General features: G+C 42.1%; 1 protein-coding gene and 1 pseudogene across 2 annotated transcripts in view; both read left to right on the forward strand.

Annotated features, from left to right (window-relative positions):
- ATRN (attractin) overlaps positions 1 to 14,926 on the forward strand; it is a gene marked incomplete at its 5' end in the record, with an annotated part of 116,494 nt that overhangs the window by 95,330 nt on the left and 6,238 nt on the right. Inside the window, 4 exons of the mRNA XM_080930946.1 lie at positions 6,049 to 6,110; positions 10,927 to 11,005; positions 12,367 to 12,474; positions 14,235 to 14,349. Coding sequence (XP_080787072.1) covers positions 6,049 to 6,110; positions 10,927 to 11,005; positions 12,367 to 12,474; positions 14,235 to 14,349 — 364 coding nt within the window. The remainder of the gene's footprint in view (positions 1 to 6,048; positions 6,111 to 10,926; positions 11,006 to 12,366; positions 12,475 to 14,234; positions 14,350 to 14,926) is intronic.
- On the forward strand, positions 7,211 to 8,494 carry LOC308431381 (elongation factor 1-gamma-like; annotated as a pseudogene). The gene has a single exon. The product of its transcript is annotated as an elongation factor 1-gamma-like (transcript).

Consider the following 14,926-nt stretch of genomic DNA (forward strand, 5'->3'; position numbering starts at 1 on the left):
ACCCCAGTCTCACACTTCCTTCCCAAACATTTCCACCAGTTGGGAACTAAGTATGCTAATCTATGATCCTCTGGGTGCCCATTCTTATTTAAACCACAACAGTTTATAAGTTAATAATACATGTGGTCAGGAAAATGATATGGGAATTCTGGAAAGTAGTTCAAGAGAGTAGAGGGACTGAAAGTGAATAGATGTGAGCATGTGTGTCAGGAGTAAAGTGTTCATTGACATTGCCTGGTTTGGCACTTCTGTCCAGAGATGAAGCACACATGCTTTGTCGCAGTACAAACCAGTATTATAGGAGGTGGTAGTTACTGGAAATCAGTGCAGGGCTGTGTTGCGGTAACAACCCAAATAAGCCTGTGCAAAGGAAACAACTCAATTGATATGAATACAAGCAGTGCTCATGCGCCTAGATTGGGCAAATCTACTACTACACTACTCTATTCCCCAGCTATGAGATCCCTTATAACTTACCATTTCTCCAAGCCACATGCTTCCATTCTATCTTCCTTCTATTTCCTCTTCCTCTGTCGACCCCCTCTGTCTCTTCTCACCTTCCCCTCAAACTTTTTAGCTCTGCCTTCCCTTCCTCTGCTTAATCACTGGCTCTAGCCTTTATTTTACAAGTTAAAATGGAGAGAAGGTTCTGATGAAGTCACCTGAGTATGTGACTAGGCAGCCCTTCTTGGGGAAGCAGAATTAGCATCAAAATACAAACAGCACCAGGGCAATCTGTAACAGGGCTGTGGTCTCAACACAAAGTTGTGAAAAAGAAAACAAGGCATCTACATCAGGCATTGTACAATTGTCTATATAATTCTAGTCCCAGGATTCCTCTGGCCTCTGCTCACATGCAATACTACCCCCCCACACACATAATGAAAATAAAAATTTAATGTTATAAAAGTGAAAAGATTCACTGTTTTCACAAGAAAACTCTAGAAGGTGATAATCCAATCCCAGTTTAAAATATACTCCACTAGCACACACAGACCCTCCCATCCTTGGCAACTGAGGCCTGTGAGAAGACTCAGTCCTCCCCTGGCTTCCAACCTTACAGTGTTCAAAACTCTTCTATGAGATCAACTTGGTCATATCAAGACCCTAGATATCTGCCATTGTGATTAGGCTGTCTCTGGGCCTGAAGTGAAAGGTACACACTTAACTCCAGAGCCTTGGGAAGATTCTAGAATATATGGGTGTTGGTTCAGGAAGGCTCTCAGCCTTGGTGAAGCTGCCCCAGGAGCTGTAGTGTTATCTGCAGAAAGTCAGGCAGGTACACTTACCTTATAATCTTCTCCCATTGATAGACATCTCACTGAGGCTTTGTGGCCTCCTCCCTGCAGCTAGCTCCTGTTTTACATGTTTATATAATGGTTGTGGTAAAGAAGATCATATAGACAATCTAGAGGTCCTTTTTTCCTCTTCAGATGGTCCTTTCCCTAGTCACACATATACTATCTACTCAAGGTTTTGAATACTCACTTCATGTATAACATAGTAAATGCACATTTTTTAGTAGAAAAGAAAGCATCTGTGGTCATTGATATAGGTACCTTTATTTTTGTAGTAATACTTATTCCATGCTTGTTAAGAAATTCATTCACAGCATGTTTTCATAAAGACTTTCTCTATAGAGATACAGAGAAATCCAGACATGGGGACAGTCCACTAACCCACTCTTCAGATACTGGCTGCTTTTTTTTTTTTTTTTTTTTTTTTTTTTTTTTTTTTTTTTTTAGAGCCCTGGGCTCTCACCCTTTGGAGACAGCCATCCTCATTCATGTGTGACAAAATTAGACACAGAATAATCACAGAGACTCCAGCCTCCTCTGCAAACCCCTTAATAAGCCATCCACTCTAATACTCTATCTCTTGTCTCAGGCAGACCCTGGTTTCTGGGTTGTTTTACTGCCTTTTCTCTACCACACCCTTTCCACTCTTAGCCTACCCTCCAGAGATTTCATTTCCAAATGAAGGGGACTTTGGTTTTGTAGGTGTTTTGTTGTTTTTCAGTGCAGTTCCCTAACAGCTATAGACATTGTTCAGGGGAGGGGGCAGGCAAAGGGAACACTTCCAGATCTTCAGCTTCTGAGGCCTGTGGACAACAGCATCAAAACCTCACAGGAAAGCTTTTGGAGCAGGAGTCAGGCCTAGATATGACTGTGAGAGATGTGGGAACATGAGCCATTTCCAGTGTCTTACAAATGAGGGAAAGGAGAACTGTTTGCCCCTCGAGGTGAGGAAGACCAGGGTTCATACAGGCAGGACACTCTGCTGACTGTCCTGAACAGGACAGTAACACAACTACTTACACAGACTTTGAATGAAGGAAGACTTAGTACTCCAGAATTGCAGACCCATTATATCTTTCCCAAGTCTTGGGCTAGCCAAGTTTCTCAGCATTTGTCTGCCTCATCCCAGAGGGTTCTCAGGACCAATATTTCTTAATCAAACATTTGATGGATGGGAGTTGGAATCAGGTTGAGGACTCCATGCAGGGGCAGAGATTTTAGATTTCTAGGAATATGTATAGATAGCTACCTTCTGTTAGATAGAAAATAAGATTGTAAGTTTGCCTTTTTAATTTTTTTTTACAGCGTAAACTATGTGTATACAGAGGTTTGCGTGTCCATGTGCACACATGTGGAGGCCATACGTGTACTTTAGGCGCCTTCTTCAGGGATCATCCACCTTAAGACGGTCTCTATCCAGGCCTTGGGGCTCATAGTTTTGCTAGACTGGATGGTCATCACACCACAGTTATTATCCTCCTGTCTCTACGTCTCTAGCGTTGGACCCACCATGCTCAGGCCTGTGTGTGTCCTGGGGATCACAGTGAAGTCTTCATACTTCACGGCCAGCACTTTGTACACAACTGTTTCTCCTGCACATGCAAGTTTATCAGTGAATTACAAGATTTTCTTCTATTAAAGTTATATTTTAGAAGCTGGGTATAATAATGCACCAGGGCAAAGGGGGGGGAGGGATAGGAAGAGTGGAAGGGAGAAGGGAGAGAGTGGAGGCAGGATCAGAAGCCCAAGGTTATTCAAGGGCAGCCCGGGCTACATAAATTCCTATCAAATAAGTTTTCAGTATAGAAAGTTCTTATTGCCTTCAGTATCAGAAGCCCCTAAATTCAAAACATTTTTAAAAACTAAGTAGTTGATGATTTCATACATGTATATGATGTATTATATTTTGGTGACATTTTTCTCCTATTACATTTTGTTCCCTTCCCCTCTGATGACTCCTGTCCTCCCAATCAAGCCCTTCTGCATTTGTTTGTTGTTTTAATGATCTACAGAGTTCACTGGGCTCACTTCCATGAGTGTAGCTAGAAAAGCTATTTATCTTACCAGTTACCACTAGTGACACATGAGGAGAGTGTGTCCCTCTTACCCAGTAACCTTTGAGGGGTACCTGCCTCATGACCCCCTTCTTTCAAAACTATGACCAGTGTTTTTAACTTTTTTATTATGCCTGTATATCCCATTTGGGGAGAGGAAGTTTGAGAGTACCATAGCATGCATGTGGGGGTCAAAGAACAATTGTGGAAAGTCAGTTCCCACCTCCCACCTTCACATGGGTTCTGGGATTGAACTCAGGTCAGTGGTTGTGAGAGGCCAGCATCACTATGCCCAGCCTAAACTCTGACCTTTGAAAGATTGTGTGTGTTATCTAACATTGTCTGAGTAAGGATGACCTACTTTATGTCTGAAAACAGTCATTTTTTCTATTGCTGTGATAAAACATTATGACCTAGACAGCTTTTAAAAGAGTTTATTTGTGCTTGTGGTTCCAGAGAGGTAAGTATCTGTCCTGACAAGGGAGAGATGGCAGCAAGTGGCGGATGTGGCTGCAGGAGCAGGAAGCAGAAAGAGCTAACTAGAAAGAGTTGAGGCCTTTAACATGAAAGCCCACTCCCTTAATGATGTCTTTCCCCTACAAGGCCACAAGTCCTATCCCTCCCCACACAGCACCACAACTGGGGAACCAAGTGATCAAATTCCTGGGACTGCAGAGGCCATTTCACTCCGACCACCTCAGTGGGAGAGTGCTTGCTTGCAGAGTGCGTGCAGAGCCCTTGGTTCAATTCTCAGCCAGAAAAGAGCATGAGGGAAGAAAGAAGGTGGGAGAGCCTAGGGGAAGAAGAGAGAAGAGGAAAAGGAGGAGAGGGGGAGACAGGAAAGCAGGGAAGGAGAGGAGAGGAGAAAGAAAAGATTGGCCAGCTTGGTTTTTAATAACACCCCTCTCAGTCTCAGAAGTTCTCAATTTGAGCATTAAGTTCAAAATTGATAGATATTTCTGGGTGGGTGATCAGTATATTCATAAACATGGCAACATTTGCTTTCCTTATAACTTGTGATTATGGAGTCTTTAGGTGATCAGCTTCAACAAGAGTCTTGGGTGTCCCACCTAGCTGCCCTCGTTTATGTAGCCTCTTTGTGATTATACACTGGACAGTAACTGGTATAGTTTTGCTTTGCCAAAACACAGGCTGTGATTGAAATCTTCACATTGAGAAAGAAGCCCTGGGAAGCATTACATGACACCAGGCAAGCCAAGACTGATGGATCCTCAGAAAGGGTCATGAGCATCACAGGTTTCTGTAAAATGTAAACACTGAGGAAAGGCTAACTTTTTTATTTATTAAAGATATTTATTTTATTTGATGGGTGCATACAACAAGATCAAAAGACAGCATTGGGTCTGGAGCTGGAGTTCCAGATGTGTGAGCTGCCATGTTGGGGCTCGAAATTGAACCTGGGTCCTCTATAAGAGCAGGAAGTGCTCTTAACCTCTGAGCCATCTCTCCAGCCCCAGAAAAGCTACTCTTAAAAGTCAGATCTAAGCTATGTGTGGTGGTGACGCACACCTTTAATTGCAGCTCTCGGAAGGCAGGAGCAGGTGAATTGCTATTCATTCAAAGCCAGTCTTCTCAAATAGTGAGAAAAACAAAACAAAACCCAAAATCTGTTACTTTTCGCTTCAGATTGTAAGTGGTAGAGAAAAGACACCGGAATTTTAGAATCTATTCCTTAAAATGCCTTTTGGCTTATATGGTTCTGTTGGAACTGTATTGACTTATGGAATGCAGGGGAAAGATGGGGAGAACAGAAAGTCTCTTCTGTCTTGTGAATCTAGCTAAAAAGAGTAAGAGGCCTGGCTGTGTCTCAGTGGTAGAGCATCTGCTCAGTGTGTGTGGGACTGAATGATCCTCAGCACCACAGATGAAGGGCGGGGCGGGTATATTTAGGAAAATAAGATGCTAATCATTGACTTCCTTAATTTAAAAGAATGTTACTATTTTATGTTTATTGCATATGCATATAAAACATTATATGTTTATATTTTATATGTGTGGTTTTATGTGTATGCTGGAGGGATGGGAGGCCATTAGATCACAGTTCTCTACCTTGGGTTCCATTTTACTTGCTGAACCAGCCATTTTGCTGGCTCAACTTCCCAATTGTTACCATAACTACCATCTATAGTGAAACAATTATCCTCTACTTAGTAATTGTTACATTAGAATATATATATATATATATATATATATATATCTACCATGCCTGGGAGTCCCAGACATTTTAAAGGAAGGATCTCAGTTATAATGTAATCTTCCTAATGAGGGCTCTGGTCTAGTGAAGCAGGTGACATCAGGGCTTGGTGATGACGGTCAATTGTGAGACACACAGTAAATACATCTAATCTACCAATGCAACCACTGATTTAGAAAGCATTATGCCATGGTTAAATTTGCACTGTTTTTCTTCTCCACAAAATAATGTTACCTCTTTCAGTCCTTCCTTCAAGTATATTAGGAATGTTTTATGTTCTTGGCAATAAAAACTCATTTTATGTAAAGGGAGTAAGATAGAAATGATATCCTGTGGGTTGTCAGGTTGTAGTCTGTAGCTAAGACCATTTTGTTAAGAATCAGCATAGTCTGCGTCACTGGCTTTCTAGTCCATATTTTCTTTTCTTTTCTTTTTTTTTTTTTTTTTTTTTTTTCTTTTTTTTTTTCTTTTTTTGCTGCAGATTGCCTTCTCCCAGCACAGCAATTTTATGGACCTGGTACAGTTCTTCGTGACTTTCTTCAGGTAATTTCTCTCATGCTAACTGTACTTACTCCTTTGAAACAGCCCTTAACTACAGCTTGCTTTGTATATCCCTGCAAAGCTGCTTGTCGCTCACAGTGATGTAAATTTAGTCTGGTGTGCTAAGCACTCAGTTTGTATGATTGGGTTCTTTGCATGGGGAGAGGTTTGGGCTAAAGTAGGATTAGTGATAGTCAACTACTGCTGTGAGCTGTGTGTGCTCCGTCTTCATCAAGAGGTGACTGTGCATATCCATAGGGAAAAGTGAGTTTACCTTTAAACTCCTAGGGCTCTTCTTCATTTTTATCATTTTCTTATCAGTAGTTTATCTTTCTGAGAATACTATGTAGAAATGGTTGAAAAGAGCAAATCAGTTTTATTTTATTTATTTATTTATTATCTGACAAAACAAAAAGGCCTCTCATGATGGTTGGCTCTTAGCTTTAGTCTCTTGGACCCCCATGTTTTGTCCTTTGAAATACCCTTAAGTGCACTAGTCTCTAAGACCTGCTATGTGATTGTCATTGCTGTAGTCACTTTTCAGTGTTGTGATAAAGCACCCGACAAAGGCAACGAAGAAAGCATTTAATCTGGGGATCATGGCAAAGGCAGACAGGCAAGCCTGGCACCGAAGAAGTAGCTGAGAACTTACATCTGGCCCACAAGAAAAGGCAGAGAAAGCTAACTGGGAATGGCATGGGTTTTTGGAACCATAAAGTATACTTGTGGTGACACACCTCCTTATCCTTCCAAACAGTACCACCAACTAGGAACCACACATTCAAGTATGTGAGCCTGTGGGGACCATTCTCATTTCAACCACCACTAGTGATCTCAAGAACTTCCAGTCCCATACCATAGTCTTCCCATGTATTTCTTCCTTCTGCTAGAACGTTTTTCCTCAGAGGTTTCTGAGAAAAGATATATAGATAACTTCTGTGTGTACTTCTTCAATGGAAAGTATCTCCATTTTTACCCTCACAAAGTTTTGTTTTTCCTTTTGTTTGTTTGCTTGTTTTTTTTTTTTTTTTTGTTTTTTGTTTTTTTGTTTTTTTTTGTGTTTGTTTGAGGCAAGATCTCTCTTTGTAGCCCTGGCTGGCCTCATGGTGGCTGGGACCCTGTACACATGCCCTGAAAACTGGAGGCCTTTCAAGGCCCTCTTCGCTGCTCAGTACAGCGGGGCTCAGGTCCGCGTGCTCTCCGCACCACCCCACTTCCACTTTGGCCAAACCAACCACACCCCTGAGTTTCTAGCATTTGAGGGTGATGACAGATTCTGTGTGTTTGAGAGCCACGCCATCGCCTATTATGTAAGCAATGAGGAGCTGCGGGACGTTCGCCAGAGGCAGCCGCTCAGGTGGTGCAGTGGGTGAGCTTTGTTGACAGTGACATTGTTCCTCCAGCTAGCACCCGGGTGTTCCCCACCTTGGACATTATGCACCACAACAAACAGGCCACCGAAAATGCAAAAGTGGAGGTAAAGTGAATTCTGGGGCTGCTGACACTTGCCCGAAGACAAGGACTTTTCTGGTGGCTGAGCCAGTGACACTAGCTGATAATATAGTTGTCTGCACCCTGTTGTGGCTCTAAACAGGTCTTAAAGTCTTCTTTTCACCAGGCCCTCCCCAGTACCAACCGATGGTTCCTTACCTGCATTAACCAGCCCCAGTTCAGGGCCATCTTGGGGAAGGTGAAGCTGTGTGAGAAGAGGGCACAGTTTCATGCTAAGAAGTTTGCAGAGAGCCAGCCAAAAAAGGATACCCCAAGGAAAGAAAGGAGTTCATGAGAAGAGAAACGGAAGCCCCAAGCTGAACGGAAAGAGGAAAAAAAGGCAGCTGCCCCAGCTCCTGAGGAAGAGATGGATAAGTGTGAGCAGACATTGGCCACTGAGCCCAAGGCCAAGGACTCTTTTGCTCACCTGCCTAAGAGCACCTTTGTGTTGGATGAGTTTAAGCATAAGTACTCCAATGAGGACACCCTCTCTGTGGCGCTGCCATATTTTTGGGAACACTTTGATAAAGATGGCTGGTCCCTGTGGTATGCTGAGTACCACTTCCCTGAAGAGCTCACCCAGAGCTTCATGAGTTACAACCTCATCACTGGAATGTTTCAGTGATTGGACAAAGTGAGGAAGAATGCCTTTGCTAGTGTTATCCTCTTTGGAACCAACAACAGCAGCTCCATTTCTGGTGTTTGGGTCTTCCGAGGCCAAGAGCTTGCCTTTCCTCTGAGTCCAGATTGGCAGGTGGACTATGGGTCATATACATGGTGGAAACTGGATCCTGGTAGTGAGGAGATCCAGACCCTGGTTCAAGAGTACTTTTCCTGGAAGGGGGCCTTCCAGCACATGGGCAAAGATCTTCAATCAAGGCAAGAGCTTCAAGTGAACACGTCTTGCCAGTTGCCTAGCTACCTGCACCTACCCTTCAAGGGAGATGGGGGTCATTAAAGGAAACTGAACATTAGAAAAAAAAAAGAAAGAAAAAAGTAGAGAATGCTAGATATGATATTACATATATATAATCCAAGCCACTCTGGAAGCTGAGGCAGGAGGATTTCAAGTTTGAAACCAGATTGACCACATAATTATACCATGCCTCAAAAATTGAATAGAGAACAAGAATGAATGTGTATGAGACTAGAGTCATATCTCAGTTACTTTTCTATTGCTGTGACAAAGTACCATAATAAAGGCAATTTATAGAAGAGGTTACGTTTCAGAGAGTGAGTCAGTGACAATTATGATCTGGTGCTGGAGCAGTAGCAAGGAGCTTAATCTGGTCCACAAGCATGACGCTGAAAGAGAGCTAAGTGGGAATAGCATGAGAGTTTGAAACCTCAAACCCCACTCCTAGTGACATCCACACCTCCTACTCCTTCCCAAACAGTTCCGCCACTGGGAACAAGATATTTACCATATGAGCCTATGGGGTCATTTTCATTCAAACCACAAGTAGTAATTAATAGAGCCCAAGAAAGGAAGAAGGAATAGAAAGGAAATGATTAATGGGAACAGGGGTGAAATTTGATACAAAGAGAAATCTTTAATGTACTGCATAGCACAATAGGATAACTGTTTGAGGACAATTAGCTAAGTGATTAGTAGAGAGAATTTTTAATATTTCCAATACAAAAAGATGCTGCAGGTCAGAAATTGGTGTACATTCCAGTTATCCTGGTCCAGTTATTGCAACATGTACACTTGTAGCAACCACATAAACATGTATAATAATTGTGTCCGTTTTAAATAAAAATGCAAAGTGAGTTTAAAATGCCTATTTTAAAATTAACAGTTATGTGCCAGTTTTCCTTTTCTGTGACAAAACACCTTAGGAAGCAGTTTAAAAGGAAAAAGATTTCTAGTTAATTGATTTCAGATATTTCACTGTCTGGAGTCATTTAGTTCTATCTTATTGGGCCCACAGCTAGACCAGATACCATGATGAGGAGCATGTATGTGGTAAAGAAAAGTATGTACCTCAAAGTGGTCAGGAGGAACACAAGACAAAATATACATTTCAATCCTATACCTCCAGTGCTTTCATCCAGACAGACGCCACCATCCAATAGGCATTAAATACAAACCAACCAGTTGGTTGAAATTCATTGATAAGAATACCCTGATCCCAGTCATACCCCTAAACTCGACCTCTGAGTTCTGCTGCACTGGGGTCCAAGCCTCTATTGCATAAACCTCAGGGGCATATTTCATGACAGAACGGGGTCTCAGGAGTTGTTTGGTAAACTTAGTCTTTTAATCAGATGTGCCTTTGCCTCAGATCATGGTAGCCTTTCCCATTCAATACCTCGTTTACAGAGGAAAGAAAACTCAATTATTTTACAATCATTAGACAGCTAGAAGTTTTCCCTCCTAGTATTAAGAAAACTGTTTGCTTAAATTTGATCATTTGAATTTTATTTTATTAATAAATAAATCTGAGATAAGAGATCATAAATTCTAAGATAGCTGGAACAGCAAGATACAATCTTCTTTTAAAAACGATATATATATATATATACACACACACACACACACATATGTACACACAGTTATTATTAATTAATTTTTTCAACAGTATAACCAAATAATTGACTTGTCTTAAGGGAAGAAGGGTTTATTTTGGCTTACAGTTGTAGGGGACCCAGCATCTCATGGCCAGGAAGGTATGAGATGGTCTCATTCTCAATGAGGAAGCAGAGAACATTACTGTTCAGCTCACTTTCTTCTTTGTATTCAGTCTGGGACCCCAGCCCATAGCGTGGTGCTGCCCCATTTAGGGTAGATTATTGGTATTCAGTTAACCCAGTGCAGAAACTCTCTCATAGACATGCCCAGATGTTTGCTTCATATGTGATTCTAGATCCTGTCAAATTGACAATCAGTATTTACCACCATGTATGTATATATAATTATGGAAATATGTTAATCATTATATGTAAATTTATTCCACTTACCTCTGAATGAAAAGTTGATTATTTACTCAGATTTTTCCTCATTTTTGGTTGTCTCAGTAAAATTTACCACATTGATTAACTTACTTGTTTATTACCTATTTGTGTTAGAATTGCTTTTCTTATTTGGGATAAGCTGTAGTTGGTCACTCTGGGGACTTATTGAGAAGTCAAAGGTGAGAACACTTTCTAGGAAGTCAGGACTGGAAGCTTAGCTCAGCTTCAGCTAGCCAGTGTCTTTCACACTGTACTTCCTGTGAGCCTGTCTTACCACATGCAGCATCAGGAGCCGGAGTTGGGACAGTGAGGATTGTTCCATGGAGTCGGGTAGGGTGGAGCTGACTAACAAAGTGCTCTTTCCCTGCAGCTGTTTCCTCTCTCTGCTTCTGGTGGCTGCAGTGGTCTGGAAGATCAAACAGAGCTGTTGGGCATCCAGGAGGAGAGAGGTAAGCCCAAGTAGACAAAATAAAACTCCACACAAAACGTGTTTTCTTCTTTCTAGGCAGATCACTTTTCCCTGTTCATGATGACTAGTATTCATATGAGAAGCATGCTGTGTTACTTGCATTGTATGGTTCTACTGTGGGCCATCAGTAGATTTCAATTATTCTTACATAAAGTGTCATTAGTTTTGCCACTGCTTGATTCAACAGTCTAAGAGCTTTTCATAAAAATATGAGTATAGGGACCGGTTCAGCTCAGTGACAGAGCACTTGCCTGACATAAACTTGAGTCCCTGGGTTCTATTCTCAACATCCTCTAATAGCACAACACTAGGGACAAAGCTTCTAACCTGTGGATCTTGGACAGCAGGTGGAGGAGGGGGCCCAAAAACCCCTATAGCTCATAACCATCTGTACTGGCATCCAATGCCCTCTTCTGATATGTCTGAAGAGAAAGTAAACTCACATACATAAAATAAATAATAACATAAAATTTTAAAAAGGAATCTATTTTTGTGTTTTATGAAAAATTTTAACATAAAATTTCCCTTCTAAAACAGAGTGATGATTTATATAGGTAGTTTTAAGCAAGGCCAGTTTGCCTTCCACAGCATAACCTCAGAAGACCTTTCATGTTATGATGATATAGGAATGAGTGCTCACATTCCATATTTGAGGTGTGTGCTATAGTATCTCATTTGACCCAGCATGAGAACATCTCAAGCCATGTGTGGTGGGTAAGGTAGGAGTAAAAGAAGTTCAGTCATCCAGTGAGTTCAAAGCCAGCCTGGGCTACATGAGACACACAAATCATATTATTTAAAGAAGACATTGAAGCCTTGGTACTTTGAACTTGATCCTAATGAATGCACCCCACTCTCCAAATCCAGAGCCCTTCATGTTCTTGTACTCTGCAGTTCCACACTCATTTGTGTTCTCAGATGCATCTCTTACTGGGGAAAGTGTTCTCACATCCTGTCAGCCATCTTTTTATTGGTGTTGCTCTGGGAATGTCTGGTTCAGGCTTGAACACAAAGCAAGCTAGAGTTACTTTAGTCTAGTAACAGAAATATAAAAAGGTAAGTTGCTGCCCTTTTTATGTCCAACTAACAAACATTGTAGCATTATATCCTCCACTTTTTTAACCTTTATCTCTTACAGGTAAGGACTTTTTATAAAAATGTACATGTCACCACATCTAATAGAATTTGATATTGTATGCTACCCTGTCATGTCCAGTGTCCTCAGCTGCAGCACTGCATCTGATGAGCTTGAATTGGGAAGATACAGTGTGTCTGATATCTAGTACTCACTAATAAAATTTCAGCACGAAGCATATTGACACATACTATATTATTCATTAGCAACTTCTTCGGGAGATGCAACAGATGGCCAGCCGCCCCTTTGCTTCTGTAAACGTTGCCTTGGAAACAGATGAAGAACCTCCTGATCTCATTGGGGGAAGTATAAAGGTGAGAAGTGGCTTAAAAGTCCATATAGCTTTTCAGAACTCAGGCCTGAGTCTGCCAGACTAGAGCCAGTGAGAGTCTGTGTGTCACCATGACTGTAAGGTGCTCTGTGGCTTCACTTTTTCTGTCATCAGTCAGCCTTGTTCAGACTTTAACATGCAAATTATTCTTGTTATTCTTAAAATGTTCTGTGACATAATACTTCAAAGTTTTTATTTGAAAATATTTAAACTGGGCTAGGTGTGGTGACACACATCTTTAATCTCAGCACTTAGAAGGCAGAAGCCGGCCAGATCTCTGTGAGTTCCGGAACAGCAAGGCTATATAATAAGACCCTGTATTTTAGGGAAAAAAGGACAACAAAGCAGCTAAATTTAACCATTAACACATACATTTTGTTCAGAGTCTCAGTACTCAATTAAAAGCCAGGCAGGCACGGTAACATAACAGTACTTAGGGAGTCAGAAACAGGATTCCCAGAGTAAGCAGGCTGACGAGGCTAGCCAGAATTGGTGAGTTTCAGGTTCAGCAAGAGGCCCTGCCTCAGTAAGTAAATCCAAGAACAACTGAGGGAGACTTCCATGTGCATGCATGCACACACACCATATGTCACCGCGTTTAGAAGCTGGAATCTTTGTGTACCTTGTTAGACTATAAAATGATGTAGCCATTACTGGCAGTACATGCCTGTAACCCCAGTACCTGGAGAATCTCTGTAAATTTGAGACCAGCCTGGGTTACTGGACAAGATTTTGTCTGAAGAAAACTAAAACAATACAAAAGTGCACTGCGGGGGTTATTCTAATGCCAGTGTTTATGACAGCACATTCATAACGGACGGGGGCGGGGGAGGATGATTTGATTCTTAGTAATAAAGTCAGGAATAGGCCAAAGAATGTCTTGACAGTGCTAGTGAGTTTCCTAAATGTCCTTTAAGAATAGGGTTAGCCAGACTTGGTGGCTCACAGCACCAAGAGGCTGAGGCAGGAGGATTACAAATTCAAGAATTCAAGGCCCTTCTGGGCTACATGGTGAGAAGTAGGATTTATCTGAGCTGTCTTTCTAAGACATAATGTCTCATTGGGGGAAGTCAGGGCAGGAACTTGAGGCAGAAGCCATGAGGAATGCTGTTTGCTGGCTCCCTCCCAGGCTCCTCCTCAGTTTTGTTTTTTTTTTTTTCTCACTTTATTTTCTTAATGTATATGAGTGTTTTGCCTGCTTTTATGTCTGTGTACCACATGCATGCCTGGTACCCACAGAGGCAACACTGGGTACCTGGAATTGGTGTTACAAATGATTGTAGCTACACTGTGAGTGCTGGGAACTAAACTCATGTCCTCTACATGAACAAGTATTCTTAACCATTGAGCCATCTCTCCAGCCTATAAAATTCTCTTTTAAAAATAAAGTCTACAACAGAAAATGAATATATTTCCTAGAGCTGAAGCATTCAGTGAGCAGAGGAAGAATCCGTTTGGTGAACTGCCTACCTTTCACAAGCTCTTAAACTCTACAGACTTATGACTCGGTGGCTGAAAGGGGAGTGTCAAACAGGTAGCTCCCTGTAATATCTGGGTTTGTTGTGCCGAGTATGCAGAACTGTCCAACAGGTCACCAGACAAACACTGCCAACACTGACACCGAGAGAGAGCCACCAGCAGGGCCCTTCCCTGGAACAGTGGCTGTGGGAACCTCTTGTTGACCTTATAAGCATATGACTGAGGTGTGTGGTAAGTTAAGACACTTCTATTTTCTTCCTCCAGACTGTTCCTAAGCCCATTGCCCTGGAGCCCTGCTTTGGTAACAAAGCTGCAGTCCTCTCTGTATTCGTGAGGCTCCCTCGAGGCCTGGGAGGAATCCCTCCTCCTGGTCAGTCAGGTGAGTAGACAGGAGGCAGTGACAGATATTGGTCTGTAAAGGACTAAGTCTTAGACATTTCTTCTGGTATAGATCCTCGGTATGGGGGCAGTGCACAGTGGAGCTGCCTCTGGCAGAGCTTTGGTGAGGCAATTCTGTCGTCCTCAAACTGTGGAAGTCCAGGACGCTCCTCACAGTGCACAGCTTCCTCAGCCATTCATGCTTCTGGTCCCCTTGACTCTATTGATCCCTGCTTTTTTTAACCCCTTGTTCTTATCTCAAACTTAGGCTCTTTCCTTCTTGATAAGCTTAGTCATCTCCATGTCTCTGGCTTCCAGCCATGTCTTGTGTTGCCCAAGTTATAGCCGTGCTCCACATCTTGTTTAAGGTCTTTCTGTGCAGCCTAAGCTGGACTAGTGCTTATGTTAAGCCAGGCAGTGGTGGTGCATGCCTTTAGTCCTAGCACTGGAGAGACAGAGGCAGGCAGATCTCTGAGTTTGAGGCCAGCCTGGTCTACAGAGTAAATTCCAAGACAGCCAGAGCTACAAGAGAAACCCTGTCTCAAAAAACAGCAACAGCAACAACAAACAAGCAGCAA

Source organism: Micromys minutus (genome assembly GCF_963924665.1).
Source record: "Micromys minutus genome assembly, chromosome: 17".
Lineage (NCBI taxonomy): Eukaryota > Metazoa > Chordata > Mammalia > Rodentia > Muridae > Micromys > Micromys minutus.